The sequence below is a fragment of the Hemiscyllium ocellatum genome, chromosome 25, assembly GCF_020745735.1.
Source record: "Hemiscyllium ocellatum isolate sHemOce1 chromosome 25, sHemOce1.pat.X.cur, whole genome shotgun sequence".
Classification (NCBI taxonomy): domain Eukaryota; kingdom Metazoa; phylum Chordata; class Chondrichthyes; order Orectolobiformes; family Hemiscylliidae; genus Hemiscyllium; species Hemiscyllium ocellatum.
In genome coordinates this window covers 30,889,006-30,906,740 of record NC_083425.1, presented here as the reverse complement: position 1 = coordinate 30,906,740, position 17,735 = coordinate 30,889,006, and the positions used below count along the sequence as shown (strand labels likewise).

At 40.7% G+C, this 17,735-nt stretch overlaps 1 protein-coding gene across 1 annotated transcript in view; it reads left to right on the top strand.

Annotated features, from left to right (window-relative positions):
- Positions 1 to 17,735, top strand: part of LOC132827975 (alpha-1,6-mannosylglycoprotein 6-beta-N-acetylglucosaminyltransferase B) — an 860,566-nt gene that overhangs the window by 519,350 nt on the left and 323,481 nt on the right. The window contains exon 9 of the mRNA XM_060844829.1: positions 13,016 to 13,186. Coding sequence (XP_060700812.1) covers positions 13,016 to 13,186 — 171 coding nt within the window. The remainder of the gene's footprint in view (positions 1 to 13,015; positions 13,187 to 17,735) is intronic.

Sequence of the window (17,735 nt, the reverse complement as noted above, 5' to 3'; positions counted from 1 at the left end):
ACAGCATGTGGACCCCAATGCAAGCTCAGTGCCCAAGACAAGCAATAGAATTGAGGCACAGAACAAGAAGCAGCTTTTATTAGAATAAATTAAATAATGATAACAAACACTAATGTACAACAAAATCATGAATATAATCATATAATAGTATGAGGTCAGTGAGACAAGACTGGAACAAATCTGATGCAGACCAGGTCTACAGCAGGTCATCAGTGAATCAACTAAGGGCAAAAATGCTTAATCTCATCATCACTTATATGCCTGATGAAATGTATCTGTCTGTGACAATATTGGGAGGAGTGACTGTGCACTGTGCTTGTGGAGATATAGCCCTATATTTACATTGAAGATATCCATAATCATGTTGCGTGGCACTAACACCATGCTAAATGTGTGGCATGGTGGCTCAGTGGTTCACGCTGTTGCCTCACAGTGCCAGGGACCTGGGTTCAATTCCAGCCTTGGGTGACTGTCTGTGTGGAGTTTGCATGTTCTCCCTGTGTCTGTGTAAATTTTCATGGGGGGTGGGTGGGGAGGTGCTACAGTTTCCTCCCACAGTCCAAACATGTGCAGGTTAAGTAGATTAGCTGTGTGAATTGCTGGGTTTTGGGGTTGGTGTGGGTCCAGGCGGTATGTTCATCAGAGTGTGGTTGCAGCCTTGATGGACTGAATGGCCTTTGTCTGCACCGTAGGTATTCTATGATTAAATGAACTTTGAACAGATTGATCAACTCAAGACTAGCCTTCCATAAGGAGTGAGTCCTAAAGAAGGGTTACTGGATTGAAGAATTTACTCCAATTTCTCTCCACAGACCTGCTGAGATTTTCCAGCAATTTCTGTTTTTGTTTCTCATTTCCAGCATTTGCAATTCTTTTGGTTTTTCTTCCATAAGGGCCTGTGTGCCATCAGCAGCAGCATAATTGTATTCAAACACAATCTGTAACCTCATAGACTGGCATATTCACCACTCTATCATCACCATCACACCAATGATGAACCCTACGTCATTGGAGTGTGCAGGCAGGAATGCCAGGAGCTTAAAAAAAATACCAACCTGGTGAGGTTCCGAAACAGGACTATTTACAAAAAAGCACAAACTAGCAATTGACAGAAAGTACTGAACGATTCCACAAACATCTGATCAGATCTCAGCTCTGTGTTTCTGCCAGGTCCAGCCAACATTCCTACAATAGTACTGAAGACTTGTGTTCTAGAACTTGCTGTGCCCTGAGTCAAGCTCTTCGAGTACAGCTACAACACTAGCACTTATCTCACAGTGTCCTGTAAGTTAAAAAGCAGGATAAGTTCAACTTGACCAATTATCACCCCAATGATCTACTCTTAGCATCAGTAAAGTGGTGAAAGGTGTCATGAATAGTGTTGCCAGGCAACCATTGCTGTGCAATAATGCACTCACTGATGCTCAGGGCCACTCAGCTTTACAGCCTTGGTTTAAACATGGACAAAAGAGCTGAATTCCAAAGGTGAGGTGAGAATGACAGCCTTTGACATCAAGGCCATATTTTACCAAATGGGGGTATCAAGAAACACTAGTCAAAACTGAAGTCAATAGGAATTAGGGAAATCTCTCAGCTGATTGGTTGGAGTCATAGCTGGCACAAAGGAAAATGGTGGTGATTCTTGGAGGTCAGTCATCTCAGCTCCATGTCAGCTCTGCAAGAGTTCCTCAGGGTAGTGTCCTCAGCCCAATCATCCTCTGCTGCTACATCAATGATCTTCCCTCAATAAGCTCAGAACTGGGAAAGATTAATGATAATTATACAATGTTCAGCAGCATTTACAATTCCTTAACTACTGAAGGTAAAAAATGAGGTCTGCAGATGCTGGAGATCACAGCTGAAAATGTGTTGCTGGTTAAAGCACAGCAGGTTAGGCAGCATCCAAGGAACAGGAAATGCGACGTTTCGGGCATAAGCCCTTCATCAGGAATGAGGAGAGTGTGCCAAGCAGGCTAAGATAAAAGGTAGGGAGGAGGGACTTGGGGGAGGGGCGATGGAGATGTGATAGGTGGAAGGAGGTCAAGGTGAGGGTGATAGGCCAGAGTAGGGTGGGGGCGGAGAGGTCAGGAAGAAGATTGCAGGTTAGGAGGGCGGTGCTGAGTTGAGGGAACCGACTGAGACAAGGTGGGGGGAGGGGAAATGAGGAAACTGGAGAAATCTGAGTTCATTCCTTGTGGTTGGAGGGTTCCCAGGCGGAAGATGAGGCGCTCCTCCTCCAGCCGTCGTGTTGTTATGTTCTGCCGGTGGAGGAGTCCAAGGACCTGCATGTCCTCGGTGGAGTGGGAGGGAGAGTTAAAGTGTTGAGCCGGGGGGTGGTTGGGTTGGTTGGTCCGGGCGTCCCAGAGGTGTTCTCTGAAGCGTTCCGCAAGTAAGCGGCCCGTCTCCCCAATATAGAGGAGGCCACATCGGGTGCAGCGGATGCAATAGATGATGTGTGTGGAGGTACAGGTGAACTTGTGGCGGATATGGAAGGATCCCTTGGGGCCTTGGAGGGAAGTGAGGGAGGAGGTGTGGGCGCAAGTTTTACATTTCCTGCGGTTGCAGGGGAAGGTGCCAGGAGTGGAGTTGGGTTGGTGGGGGGTGTGGACCTGACGAGGGAGTCATGAAGGGAGTGGTCTTTGCAGAATGCTGATAGGGGAGGGGAGGGAAATATATCCCTGGTGGTGGGGTCCGTTTGGAGGTGGCGGAAATGACGGCGGATGATACGTTGTATACGGAGGTTGGTGGGGTGGTAGGTGAGAACCAGTGGGGTTCTGTCTTGGTGGCGGTTGGAGGAGCGGGGCTCAAGGGCGGAGGAGCGGGAAGTGGAGGAGATGCGGTGGAGGGCATCGTCGATCACGTCTGGGGGGAATCTGCAGTCCTTGAAGAAGGAGGCCATCTGGGCTGTTCGATGTTGGAACTGGTCCTCCTGGGAGCAGATGTGGCGGAGACGAAGGAATTGGGAATATGGGATGGAGTTTTTACAGGGGGCAGGGTGGGAGGAGGTGTAGTCCAGGTAGCTGTGGGAGTCAGTCGGTTTATAGTAGATGTCTGTGTTGAGTCTGTCGCCCGAGATAGAAATGGAAAGGTCTAGGAAGGGGAGGGAGGAGTCTGAGACAGTCCAGGTGAATTTGAGGTCGGGATGGAAGGTGTTAGTAAAGTTGATGAACTGTTCAACCTCCTCGTGGGAGCACGAGGCAGCGCCGATACAGTCATCGATGTAGCGGAGGAAAAGGTGGGGGGTGGTGCCAGTGTAGTTGCGGAAGATGGACTGTTCCACATATCCTACGAAGAGATAGCTGGGGCCCATGCGGGTGCCCATGGCAACTCCTTTAGTTTGGAGGAAGTGGGAGGATTGAAAAGAGAAGTTATTCAGGGTGAGGACCAGTTCAGTCAGTCGAAGGAGGGTGTCAGTGGAAGGGTACTGGTTGGTGCGGCGGGAAAGGAAGAAGCGGAGGGCTTTGAGTCCTTCGTGATGCGTGAAGCCATTCCAAGGCAACAAAATCAGGATAAATCCAGATTTAGACTGACCAATGACAAGTAACATTCACACCAGAAAAGTACCAGGCAGTGACCATCTCAAGCAACTTAGAATTGAACCATCACTCCTTGACATGACACAATGGCATAACCATCACTGAAGCCCCACTGTTGGCCAGGAATTATCATTGACTAGAAACTCAACAGTTCCAGCCACATAAGTAATGGGCTGGAAGAGCAGGTTAGAGGCTAGGAAGCCTGTAGTGAGTAACTCAGCTCCTCCCCATTTTCCTGAATGAGTGCAGTTCTAACAATATTCAAAACTATTGACACAATCCAAGACAAAATAGCATACTTGATTAATAACATAGCTACAAATACTCAGTCCCTCTACCACCAACGCTCAGGAGCAGCAGTGTATAACCCACAAGATGCACTGCAGAAAATCACTAAAGCTCCTAACACACAATCTTGTAAACTTGTAACCCCTACCATCTCAAAGGACAAGGGCGGGAGACACATAGGAGCAACACCACTTGCAAGTCCCCCTCCAAGCCATTAACCATTCTGACTTGGAATCATATCACTGTTACTTCTTTGTCATTATCCAAAATCCTAAAACTCCCTCCCTAACAGCATTATGGGTCCACATATACCAAATAAACTGCAGTGTGGTGGAACTGGGTGAGATGCTCTTCGAAGCGTCAGTGTGGACTTGTTGGGCCGAAGGGCCTGTTTCCACATTGTATAGAATGTAATCTAATCTACAGTGTGGAAGCAGGCCATTCAGCCCATTGAGTCCACACTGACCCTCCAAAGTGTGACCCACCCAGACCCATTTCCCTCTGACTACTGCACCTAACACTTTGGGCAATTTAGCCAATTCAACTGACCTGCACATCTTTGAACTGTGGGAGGAAACTGGAGCACCCCCCAGTGAAAATGTACACAGACACAGGGAGAATGTGCAAACTCCACACAGACAGTCACCTGAGGCTGGAATCGAACCTGAGACCCTGGTGCTGTGAGGCAGCAGTACTAACCACTGAGCCACCATGCCACCCAGTACTATTCTATGATTATGTATGTCAGTGTCAGATAATTGTTACATTATTATTCAACATTCCAGGACACTTTGTCCTTGACAAGGTACAATCAGATCAATGAAAGGATGAATGTTTATTCCAACCTGTCACAAACCTGCACATTATGTCCAACAAATGGATCATCATGTAAGCAATGAAATGTAGCAGTTGAAGTGCAGTGTTGATATTGTATGTTAGCATCCACTCTCAGATCACTGCATCAACAGATTTCAGGAATGCATCCGTTAATGTAACCATAGTTAATGTACATGAAAATATATATCAGCTTACAAACAGAACTTTTATCACACATATATATGCATTCTATGTAAACCTGGTGAAAAATGGAACTACTATGCCACCAGCATTTTTGTGTTATCTGGTAGTGTCATTAGGGAAAAGAATCTCCCAACCTTGACTGCAATGGAATGTCTTTTTGAGAAAATAAATCAATGATGTCTTGTGTCAAAGCTGCTTGAGATGCTGATGTATTATGAACTAGGCTGTATTGTATACAGGATTTGCTTGACTAATCTTCACTGAGATAGTTGAAGAAGCTGTTGTATCCAGGTTACTGTCTATAATTCCACCTTGGATTGCTTCAGATTTAAATTAAATCTAAACCATCTTATCTCGTTCAAAAAAATGAACAAATGGAAATACAATAAAAGTTACTTATTTCTGTCTATGCAGGTTCTCATTTTTACAAAAGCATGCAATCCTGCATTTTCTTCAGTTGCTGTTGCATTGGAAGTAGCAGCCAACAAGTGATAGCTGTCACTGTGGATGGCCTGTGTGTTCCATATGAATTACATCAAGGTTATTTCCTGATGGAGCACTTCAAGTCCACCAATACCCAAAATATTTATGCACTTCACTATTTGTACATGGCTGTAATAATAAAAAAAAGATTAAGCATCAATCTTGATATCTATGAATGCATTCTTGTGAGTGAATCAGAAAGTTGCAGGTTCATGCCCTATTCCAAGATTTGATTATCTGGACTGAAGCTTCAGTGCAGTTAGGAGGGAGAGCTGTAACTATGGAATGACTGAGGTGATTTTCACCTGCATGGATAAATGGGTCAAACACAGCGGTCATGCAGAACAATTCACAGGAGACTGGTGCTCACTGTTAGTCAGTCAGCAAGCTGCCAGCAATAAAAAAGTGCTGCAGCTCTATGTCAATGGCCCGTACCAGCAGCTTACAGGAGTTGCAATGGAATATAAAAATGAGGTAAGGTTTAAATTAGACACTTGATTTGAGCAAGTCCCATTATTCTCAGGTGGGTTTGTTTAGAATCAGTGTTCCTATATTTCAGTAATTCTTAATTGCATTTAGCCTTTTGAGGAAGAGGGAATTATATGTGATTTTTTTCTCTCTTCTGGTTCTCTCGAGTTGATTTTTATCTAGTGTACTTAATAGGCAGGCACTGGTTGTAATGATCATATTGTCCACCTGATGGCACCAATGAGAGATCTGAATTATTTTGGTCAGGCCCTATTGGCATTCAGCCATTGAGATATCTGTAAAAGCTTAAAAGTCCAGGTAGAACAGAAAATTAGATTAGATTAGATTAGACTTACAGTGTGGAAACAGGCCCTTCGGCCCAACAAGTCCACACCGACCCGCCGAAGCGCAACCCACCCACACCCCCACATTTACCCCTTACCTAACACTACGGGCAATTTAGCTTGGCCAATTCACCTGACCCGCACATCTTTGGACTGTGGGAGGAAACCGGAGCGCCCGGAGGAAACCCACGCAGACACGGGGAGAACGTGCAAACTCCACACAGTCAGTCGCCTGAGTCGGGAATTGAACCCGGGTCTACAGGCGCTGTGAGGCAGCAGGTTCTCTTAGAAAGAGAATGGATGTGGAGGTAACAACAGAAGAAATATACATTCATAGCAACTAGCAACAATTTTGGAACATTGATGCTGGTACAGAGACCGAATCTACTTGACCCTGGTAAAATACGACTAAAAGTATGCTGCCTTCCAGTTTGTTTTCCACTAAAATAACAACATAATCCTCAAGATTGAAGAACTTGATTGTATCTTGAATTTTAATATTGAAGTAAAATCCCAATCGATTTCAGATATAAACATTGCCACCCATCTTGAGGCTCACTTGAAAAAAAAATTATGCGATTGATTAGTACAACTTATTTTTTTTTAAATACTTGTGTTTCAGTATTGCATTATTTTTTAGTTTAAATGCATATCTTTGAACTATGGGAGGAAACTGGAGCACCCAGATGAAACCCACCCTGACATGTATAAACTCCACACAGATTGCCAGCCAAGGATGGTATCCAACCCAGTTTCCTGGTGCTGTGAGGCAGCCATGCTAACTGCTGAGCCACCGTGCTGCCCTCTATGACGGTGGCCACCAAAATGGAGCCTGGTTTTCACTACCAGCCAGAAATGGGTTGCCTCCCATTTTCGGCCGAGATAAAGGACTTCTGCCCATATACATAAAGTGTTCATTTTAACTGGAGACCAAAGAAATTGTGCTATTTAAATGTATAAATTGTGCAGATTCTGGATTTTGAGGAGATGGGACTTTAATAGCCATCAATTTGAGTAAATGCATTCTAAAGAAAAAAATTGAAGAGCATTCTAACCTCTAGCTGGAGTAGATAGTTCACTGTAATATTTAATATTGATTTATTGGTTGGCTTCCTCTTGAGCTTTTATATTCTATCCATACATTCTCATTGTTTAGAGCATTTTAATGGAATCCTTCTTGCCCAAAATCTATTTACATTAATTGTTGTGGTCTTCAAGGTTATTTTAATAATCAAATCAACTCTTTCAATCTAAATCTGGAAGAAGATAATATGACATTTTTGTTAGAAAAATGCTCTGTAATTCTTCCCAGATAAATCATTCAATAGCTTTTGTGATCCAAAGCAGCTGAACCTGCCTTGTCTGAAAACCACAAATAATGATTTGTGTTTTTTTAAAACTGCTGCAAGAAAGAATTGCTTATTTTTTAAAAAATTGCTGCCTGACAGTAAATTGTAATTATATACAATTATTCCTGAAAAATATGTTTACCTGCTTATTAAAAATATGTTACTATGACTATTAAATTTACTCTAAAATGTCTCTAAATGAATAAAATGCAACTGCGTCCGATTAAAATAATGCCATTGTCATTGGTTAATATGTTATTAATTATTGATGTTAAATTTCTGTTCTGTAATTGAAAATGTTAGGTTTTTTGTATTATGTATGCAATATAGTAATTCTCATGCAATTTCCTAAAATGCAATGAGTGAAGTATTTTTCTAACATAATGAATACACTGTGTTGACAATCTTTGTTATGATCTTGCAAATCAGATTTTTCTATATTATAAGATACTGAAAATTGAATAGATAAATTTGAAATTGGGGACTGCTTGAAATTTCAATGCAGTTCTTTATATGAAAAAGCTAGAAATTGGAACAAAGGATCAGCCATTATGCCAAGTATTAATTGTAGACACAGCAAGCGTAATTCTTTGCAAAATCTCCAATAGTGCTGGCTGATATGAATACTGTGTCAGCTCTACGTCAACATGAATGACTGGGATAGAATTCAAGATGGATTAATTCCTGACTCCAAATATCCTACTCAGAACTAAGGATTAAGTACACAGCCTATGAACAGTGGCTCAGTTGGTTTAGTCTACTTAACCAAACCATCAAACTCATACCTGGTAGGCTCTGATCAAATTGCTTTTCCTTCTCTACCTCAATGCCAACTTGCCTTTCACATCATTAGAGGAGAAATGTCTGAACAGAACATTCATTTATTTGGGGACTTAAAGTTTGTACTGTATTTATTTATAGTCCATATAATTATGCAAATCATTGGCATCGGATTGAGTCAGCAGATCAGTTTTCTATGTTTGAATTTAAAAGAATTGTATGGACTTTCAACCATTTTACAATGCTCGTGATATTCATGCTTTGATTAGAAGTCTGTATACTTCACGTACATAAATTATTGTAGATCAAGCTGAAGCAAACAGCCATGTGATGTCCAGCCGTGTTCTGGTGCTTGAGACCATTTTCATACCTTTCATTCATGAATGCACCAGATTTCTGACAAAAAAAAACATTTAACTGAATGCTGAGCACAATTCTGCATAATGTTTTCTCTTTACTACTTGAATAGCTGGTTGGAATGAGAACATAAGGAGTTTTCCTGGCTAAAGGAAATCAAGCTTTTTAGCCTTGTTTGTATTGTTGTAATATTTAAAGTACAATTTTAATTTGTGCTTTGATTATATTTTCCAATATTTCTGAAATTTGAAATGCTTTACAGAAAAACAGGCTTTATTTTTGTTCCATACATCCTGTTTGTGGATTGCACTACTATTTCATGCTTGAGTTGTCGTGCAAGTTAAAAGGAAACATCTGAATGAGATAAGGTACAAAATTGTATTTACAGCCCTTGGTAACTGGCCTGTCAATGATTGAGGGCTTGTTTTGAATAAGCACAGACATAGTTACAGAAATTTTACAACTAGCTTTTCCTCAAAGTAGAGTTGTGTCATTTTTGTCATCCACCAACCTATTACAGACTGGAGTGGAATTACTTACTGCTCCAACCAGACCCTGGTGAGATGCCACAATTTATTGTGGTTCTCGATGGGACAGCCCAAACTGTGAAGCTCCTGGCTGAGGAGGGATGAACTGGCTTTCCCTCTTTATTCACTGAACTAACTCCACAGAGACCAATCTCACATCACTTTGATTCACACATGCATAATAATTAACACTGGTTCAGCTTCCCCAAAACCAGCTCTTAGAGTGAACAGAAACTTTGACAGTCCTGTTTATATCTGTCAGCCAGGGCTCCCTGACCATGTTAACAGTCCCAAACAGGGAACTCTTATACTGTGAGGTCCACTCGACTGACCTTGCTGTAAGTGAGCACTGCAGATGCTGGGGATCAGAGTTGAAGAGTGTGGTGCTGGTAAAGCACCAAGGAGCAGGAGAATTGACTTTTCAAGCATTAGCCCTTCATCAGGAATTAACCTTGTTATGATCACTACATTCACCCCATCCTCTTGACTTTTTGCAATAAAGCCCATTGATAAAAGGATCCTTTCCTCTTGGATACCTTTCTCCCAGACCCAAATTAACTTAAATTTTAAAAGGAGTCAATTTAACCAGGCTTTCTTAAGTTAAAAACGATGGAATATTAATTACGAAATGTAAGACAAATTAGTAGCACAATACAATGCATGCAAATTAAGACTAAGAAGTGAGTTTAAGAAAGTAAAAGTTTTTTTTAATAAAAAGAGATATTTGGTTCATTCTTTGAACAGCTCATGAAGAATGAATAGCTGAACATTGTGACCATTGCAGTAGAGCTTACTGGTAATTAAACAGCTTTTTGAGATTCTTGATTTCGTAGGCTGATTAAAGTTCCTTCATCCTGATTCCTTTTCTAAACTGCTTTGCAGCACTCAGATTGAGAGAGTCTTTACCTACAAATTAGGGCCAACTAGGGGCTCATTCTGCAATTGTGACCTTCACAGTTCACAAATACTCCCAATGCAGGTATACAATACAGCATTTGGTCCCACTAGTCTACTCCAGCAGAATTGGAAATGGCATTTTTTTTTACTTGTGTACTTGTTTGTTCTTAAAAGGAACATAACAAGTGTCTGCAGTTTAGGACATAATCTGCAAGGATTGGCTTGCTGTCGAACCATGGGTCATTAGCCCCTCATTTAATTATAGTAATAAGAAATCACAGTCCAGTCTGTTTTGAAGTTTCTCTGATACCTTCAGGTGTTACACCCCACTGGTCCCACAGATATTCTTTATGCAACTGCAATTACTAATTTCTCTGCAGTCCTCTTTTTAAACAACATACATTTTGTAATTAAAAGTCAAAAATGCCCTTAGTATCATAACAACACCATAGTTCACCTTCGGAGGTGAATGGAACATATGAATAATAATATTAGGGATATATATATATAGGACCAGCTCATGTGGGAAATTTGGAGAGCAGAAATCGTGGATATGTTTCTGGTGCTACCTTATGAAGATATACTATTAACTGTAATGTTGGGTTCTGAACTTAATACAGAATTTAATTAAATAGAATTTCAAATTGCAACTTGAGGAATTTGACAAAAGTATGTTTTTTTTCATGACCACCATTTATTAACAGTCTTAAAGTAGTCAATAAAATAATCAATGGTAGCTGAGGGAATATACAAATATCTGTCTACGAGTACATAAGGACATGTAACAATATGCAAACAAATGTAGCTTATTTTAAGAGGGAAGAAAACAGTTTTCTGCATGGCAAAAGTAAGTGGGCAAAAAGTTGGCAAATGGTTGAAATTTTGTGGGAAAGTGTGAAGTTGTTCATTTCGGAAGGGACAGCAAAAGAACACAGTTTTACTTAAATGGAAAGAAATTGCAGAATGAAAAGGACTTGGGGATTTATGCATGAAACTCAGAAAGTGAACACACAAATGCAGCAGGTAATTAGGAAGGCTAGTGGAATGTTGGCCTTTATTTATTTGGACAATAACAATAGGAAGTCTTGTTGCAATGGAACAAGGTGCTGGTGAGACCGTATCCGGATACTGTGAGCAGTTTTATTATTAAAATCTTATTAAAGGAAATATATCATTTCATTGGAGGCAGTTCAGTAAAGTTTCACTAGGATGATTCTCAGTATGGAGAGATTGTTTTATGAGCAAAGGGACTCTAGTTATTAAATGTTAGAAGAATGAGAAGTGATCTCATTGAAACATATTGTATTCTTCAGGGGCTTGACAGAGTAACTGTGGAGAGGATGATTCCCCTCTTGGGAGGGTTTAAGACCGGGAGCATAGTCTCAGAGTTAAGGGCCTCCAATTTAAGACTGAGCTAAGAATGAATTTCTTTGCTCAGAGGATTGAGGGTCTTCATAACCCCTTGCCACAGACAGCTGTGAGGGCAGAGTCCATGTGTATATTTAACGTTGAGATAGATAGGTCATTGATCAATAAGGAGTCGAAGGTTATGGGTAAAGGCAGGGACATGATCAGCCATGATCCTACTGAATGGCAAAGCAGATTTGAGGGGCTGAATGGCCTATTCCCATTCCAATTTCCTGCGGTCTTATATTTCCCCACTATTCATTTGCTTAGAAAAAAGCAACGTAGAAAGTGGTAATTTGATCCATTGCACATTTACTGATAGTCATGGCTCAATTTTACGATCACTTCCAAATGCATTTTCTGTGGGAAGTGTTAGAACATATAAAATTAGACAGATGCCCAACCCACCTCCTTCTTACCTCCCCCCAAAGTATTACCATAATACAGGGGACATGCTCTTTGTGCATTCTCCAAAACCCACCTTTCACCCCTCTCATCCCCCTCCCTAAGATGGTCAAACCTTCTCCACCCAACATGTTCAACTTGTCCAAGTCACAGATCCCTAGGGCCCTCTTTATCAGATTGGTTGGAGTCCTGGTAATACCCACTCTAAGCTCCTTGCTGTGGCTACAGCTCCAGAGGATTGGGCCTCCTTCCACAGTGGGTAGAGGTTCCAGTTTCTACCATGTTAACTAACCTGCAGCCTGCTATGGCAGTGGGGGGTCGACTTCTTTAAGGTCCATCAGCTGCCATCGATTTTCCATTATGGGGGAGTGTGAGCTGTCCACATCCCCCTTTGTAAAATCCAACCCTGAACTTTCAATTGGGGTTATCTTTATTTCTATCTCTTCACTCTTTTGTCTTTCCTTTTCATTTGTATATTCATTATTTTTAAGTATCTATCTACCTTTGTTTTAAATAATGTTTTATTCTTGTCCTGGCAGCCAGTCATGGTAAGGAAGTCCATATTGTATTCCATATGTGAAAATGTTCTCTTTACATTGCTTATGACAATATTGAGTTTATGTTTCTTTTTATTGACTCCTTAAATCGTTCGCTATTTATCTTCTCAAAAATATGTGTAAGTATAAAAAAGCTCTGTTAGATTCCATCCTGAAATTCCATTATAAATAAGAAAGACAAACAATTTCAAGCAATTGTTCATTACAACAGTCTCTTATTTGCTGCATCATTCCAGTGAATCACAACAATAAACTTTTCAGAGTTCTCATTTCCTTCCTAAAATGTAATGCTTTAACTTGGCTGGCCAAAGATATAATCCTCTTATGTATTTCCATTTCCGATATGCCTTTGCACACAATAGAAATTTTTGCTGTTTTTTTTTGTTTGATAAGGGTGAAAAATGCACAAAGGAAATGACAAAATCCTGTGATGTGCTCTGTAATAGTATGCCTTCTATTGATACTTTCTTTGCAACAGACTGGGATGCTGCCTGAATGAATAGGTGAAAGACCAACTTCCGATAATCCAAACTGGAGTTAATAGGAAACTCAGTCACTGTTACTTGTGGCAATTTCACTGTCGCTTTTCTTTCATAGCAGCAGGCGTTCTATCGAATGGACTTCACGCAACTTCTTGAACTCATGGGCAGTGGAAAGGAATCGCTAATATTCATGAAAAAGAGAATCCGGAGATTGTCAACACAATGGATTTTGGCAGTTCAGAGCCTCAGAGAGAAACTTGAGATGAGAAAGAGGCAACGGAAGAAGGTGAATAGACATTGAAATTTGAATAGGCATGGTATTGATTCAGGTATAACTCTGATCAACAACATCCGTTTAGCCACAACATAATAAGAGTATTGTCTTTGATAAGTTTTTTTTTAAGATTAGATTACTTACAGTGTGGAAACAGGCCCTTCGGCCCAACAAGTCCACACCGACCCGCCGAAGCGCAACCCACCCATACATTTACCCCTTACCTAACACTACGGGCAATTTAGCATGGCCAATTCACCTGACCCGCACATCTTTGGACTGTGGGAGGAAACCGGAGCACCCGGAGGAAACCCACGCAGACACGGGGAGAACGTGCAAACTCCACACAGTCAGTCGCCTGAGGCGTGAATTGAACGCGGGTCTCTGGCGCTGTGAGGCAGCAGTGCTAACCACTGTGCCACCGTGCCTGGTGTGCTTTATTCTCTGCACTGAATTATTCAACTTCTTCGTATGTATAAAGAAATCTAGGGATGTAAGAAAATCCAGTCAGAAAGTACCATCAAACATCATTAAAAGTCTATATTCCCTCTCACTTTACCTGCTTATCACATAGTTTACTTTCTAATTGCTACATCAAAAATGCAAGTAATATTATTAAGCATTCTTACAGTCCTCAATCCTAGTTCTCAGCAGATATTGATCTTGCTTTCTTAAAAGTACCAATTGATCCTGAATCAGTAGGGAACTTGTTCCATTTTCTTTTGGGAAATGAAGTGATCTTTAATATTGCTCCACATCCAAACCATTAACTCCCTGCAGCACTGATGCTCAGTAACAGATGTATGTGCTGTCTACAAGAAACACTGCAGAAATTCACCAAAAACCTTTAGATAGCACCTTCCAAACCCATGACCACTACCATCAAGAAATACAAAGGCAACAGATATATGAGAACACTACAATCAGCAAGTTCCCCTCAAGCCACTCATCATGCTGACTCAGAAATATACCGCCATTCTTGAAATTCCCTCCCTAATGGCATTGTGGGTCTACCTACGACACAGGGACTGCGGCAGTTCAAGAAAGAGCTCACCACCACCTTCTCAAGGGCAACTGCAGATTGGCAATAAATGCTGGCCTGGACAATGACACCCACATCCCACAAATGAATGACAAAAAAGACCAGTTTGAAAGCATTTTCCAGCCACCAAAGTATATATATTACATAAGAATAGGCAAGTAATGTTGTACATGAAAGGTTATGTGAAAAAGACTCTATTTAAATGGTTTATACAATTCAGTCTATTTGTTTCTAATAAAGAGTCATAAGACTTGAAATATTAACCCTGCTGTCTTCCCACCAATGCTGCCAGGCCTGATGAGTTTCTCCAGCAATTTCTGTTTTTGTTTCAGTTCTTCAGCATCTACAGTTCTTTGTTTTATTTCAGTCCATTAAATGATGCTTTTCAGCTTGAAGAGTAGTATTTCTCTTAATGAAAGGTGTATAAAATTTATTTTCATTACCTCTGTTGATTTGATACCCATATACAAACATCTATTCTGTCAAGTGCTAATCTGCTATTTACTTCTCTTTGGTGTCTCACCAGTTTACTGCAGAAATCGACATGTGTAACTTTTTGTCTTTTAAAGGAGCTGCAATGATTGACAAAATGCAAGTTACTAAACGAGAGTTCACAGGGATAATTTGGAAGTATTAAATATAACAGTTATAAGTGAGCTTCACATTTGTATGACCATATTTAGAGATTAGATGTGCCACATGGTTTGATCCTAAACCACACAGTACAGAACACATTTGTTTGATCTATGGCTTGCTCTTGTAGTTGCTCACAGCCACTTACACAGTTGGATATTTTGATAAATCTCAGTGCTTTGGGCTGGGAAAGGGCCAGGAATGACCTACCAGATTGCTTCTGTTCAAGATAGCCAAGATGAGTTGGGGACAAAAAAGACTCCGGGAAATTTTATATCTGATAAAAGGTGCAGAAATAACCAATCTTTTTAAATGATGCATGTCCACCATCAGTTGAGGCCAACACTCACTTTCTAGACTCATGAATGTGGAAACTCACTTGAACAAGGTGCTAGAGATCTATCAGCATTCATGAAACAAAAACAATAACAACAAATTACATTTACATATGGTCCTGTGAATACGAAGCATTTATCTAAAGAGTTGCCTGTTTCAAACATTGCTGATTGGCATTTTATTATATTTTCTTGGTTCTATGCATAAATTGAACAATTTTGAAGGATAGGTGTTTGGTATTTTTAACTAACCTATTGATAATATCAGAAGTTTATCCAACACCATAGACTGAATCTTCCAAGGAGTAGCAAACACTGTCAGATTGCTCATCTTTTACACCAAATTTCAAATTCAGGTCTCTTGAGAAACATGGAATGTCCCTGATCTGAGAGCCTTCAGCTTAGTGTAGTTCAGTATGAAAGGCCAAACTACACTGCCTTTCCATACTCTTAGCTACCATATTCCAGGGTCTAAAGGTCTCAAAGTCTCTGATTAGCCTTGGAAAGAAGAAATATGTGTGTAACATTAGTGGGTAAAGAATAGCAGCTATGTAGGTGAGAGGGCAGAGTGCATATGGATGAAGGAGTAGGATGCCATGTTTAAAATTTAGGCGTTTGGAACCATCAATTGCTTTTGCTTATACACGCCAACAATTTAAGAATTCTTAATTTATTACAATAGAGTCTTCATTTGTGCCTTAACTAACAAGTATTTATGAAATAATTATAATTTATTAAACAAGCAAGATTGTATAAATATATTGCACAAACAAATAATTAGGACAATATAGAAGGTTCTTACCTTTCAAGGCCCGGGTGGGTAAAGGGGTTGGGTACAGGCAAATAAGTGAGGAATTAGGGTGGCAGATGGATGAATGGATCAGTTGGTAGGTGAGTTAATGAGAATTTAACATGGCCAATGAGTAAATGAAAGGTTACGGTTGGTTAGGTGGAAGTTGGGGTCAGGTTGTGGGGATGCAGGGTCAGGTCAGGGGATGTTATTGTTTGTGAGTGTGGGAATGGAGTGACAGGGTTAACAGAGTGAGTCAGTTTTATTGTTACTCAGAAGTTAGAGCAGTCTTTAGTTAGGCTCAGTCCAAACTAATTTTTGCCAGGCTGGCTATTCAGGTAAATGAGTCAGAACCCTCTGAAATCTCTGACTCTAACCCAGAATTGGAGACATTTCCATAGGACTCTAAATGTTTTAAGTTACCCATCGGAAGTTTAAACTTCACAAGCAATCCCTGGATAGTCAGTGCATTGGGCTTCAAATGAGTCCCACAGTCCAACTTTGAAGATGCATTTCTGCAACCACTATATCCCAATGGAAAGCTTGGACAACTGTAGTTTAAAGTACAGGTGAGAAAACTAAATTACTGCTTTCGTATTTAATGAAATGCATAATGTATATGACCAGAGCATCAAAGAATGAAATAGGAAGCCACTTGACCTACCATGTTTGACCAATACCAAAGTATGTAACATTTCCAATCCAATAGAACTCTGAAAAAGTGTCATAATGGATCGAAACATTTGACTGAACTTTATTGACAATTAGCTGTCAACTTAAGGGATTTTCATGAAGGGTTTCTCTTCATGACCTCCAGTAAGTTAACTCACATTATTTTCTACTGCTTGCCCCATTATTATACAATGTGACTCTCTGATGCTTCATGTTCTATTGTACACTCATCAACGTTGGATGTTACTCATCACCACCAAGATCTCATGAGATTTCCAGCGCCACCAACATATTTAAAGCTCAGCTGTGCACTGACAGCCAGAAGCTGCTCTTCACAGTGCACATAGTGGGAGAGGAGCAAGGTCACATTGGTGGAATAGGCGACCATTCAGTGTAAATATAAGCTCAAATTCATCAATGTATTGCTATTTTCCATCATCACTGTCTTTTTGCCTATCATTGTAATTGCAGCAACCAAAGTAAAGTTACACAGGCTACCCATCATTAATGCCGTATCATCTCAGAACCCTGTCTAAGGGACTGCTACTCTTTCCTTATAGTCCAGCGCAACTCCTCATTGTTCAATATGGGAACATCACAAGCTGGGAAGCCTTCAAAAGGTTGAAAATGTAAACTTTCATTGAAAAACTGTAAAGCAAAGAAAAAAAAACAAATGTAAGAAAGCTGCATTTGCTTCTGGAAACAGACAGGGACTGTTTGATTTTTGAGCAACAATGAATCTGCAATCGATGAGTGATCACTGTCCTCAGCTCACATCTGCTGGAGCTGAAAAGCAGAACCCTTCATCAGGGCTCTGGCCCGAAACGTCGAATTTCCTGTTCCTTGGATGCTGCCTAACCTGCTGTGCTTTAACCAGCAGCACATTTTCAGCGCTGATCTCCAGCATCTGCAGACCTCACTTTTTACTCACATCTGCTGGAACCTGCTGTGAACAAGTCCTGTCTAGTTTGTTGTGCCTGCACTACAGCCCTGTATCATATTAAAGGTAGTGTTCCTCCTGTTCTACATCCTTACCTTCCTCCTGGAAGATTGCTGTTGTTCTTCCAACTCTTTAGTGGCAATCATGGC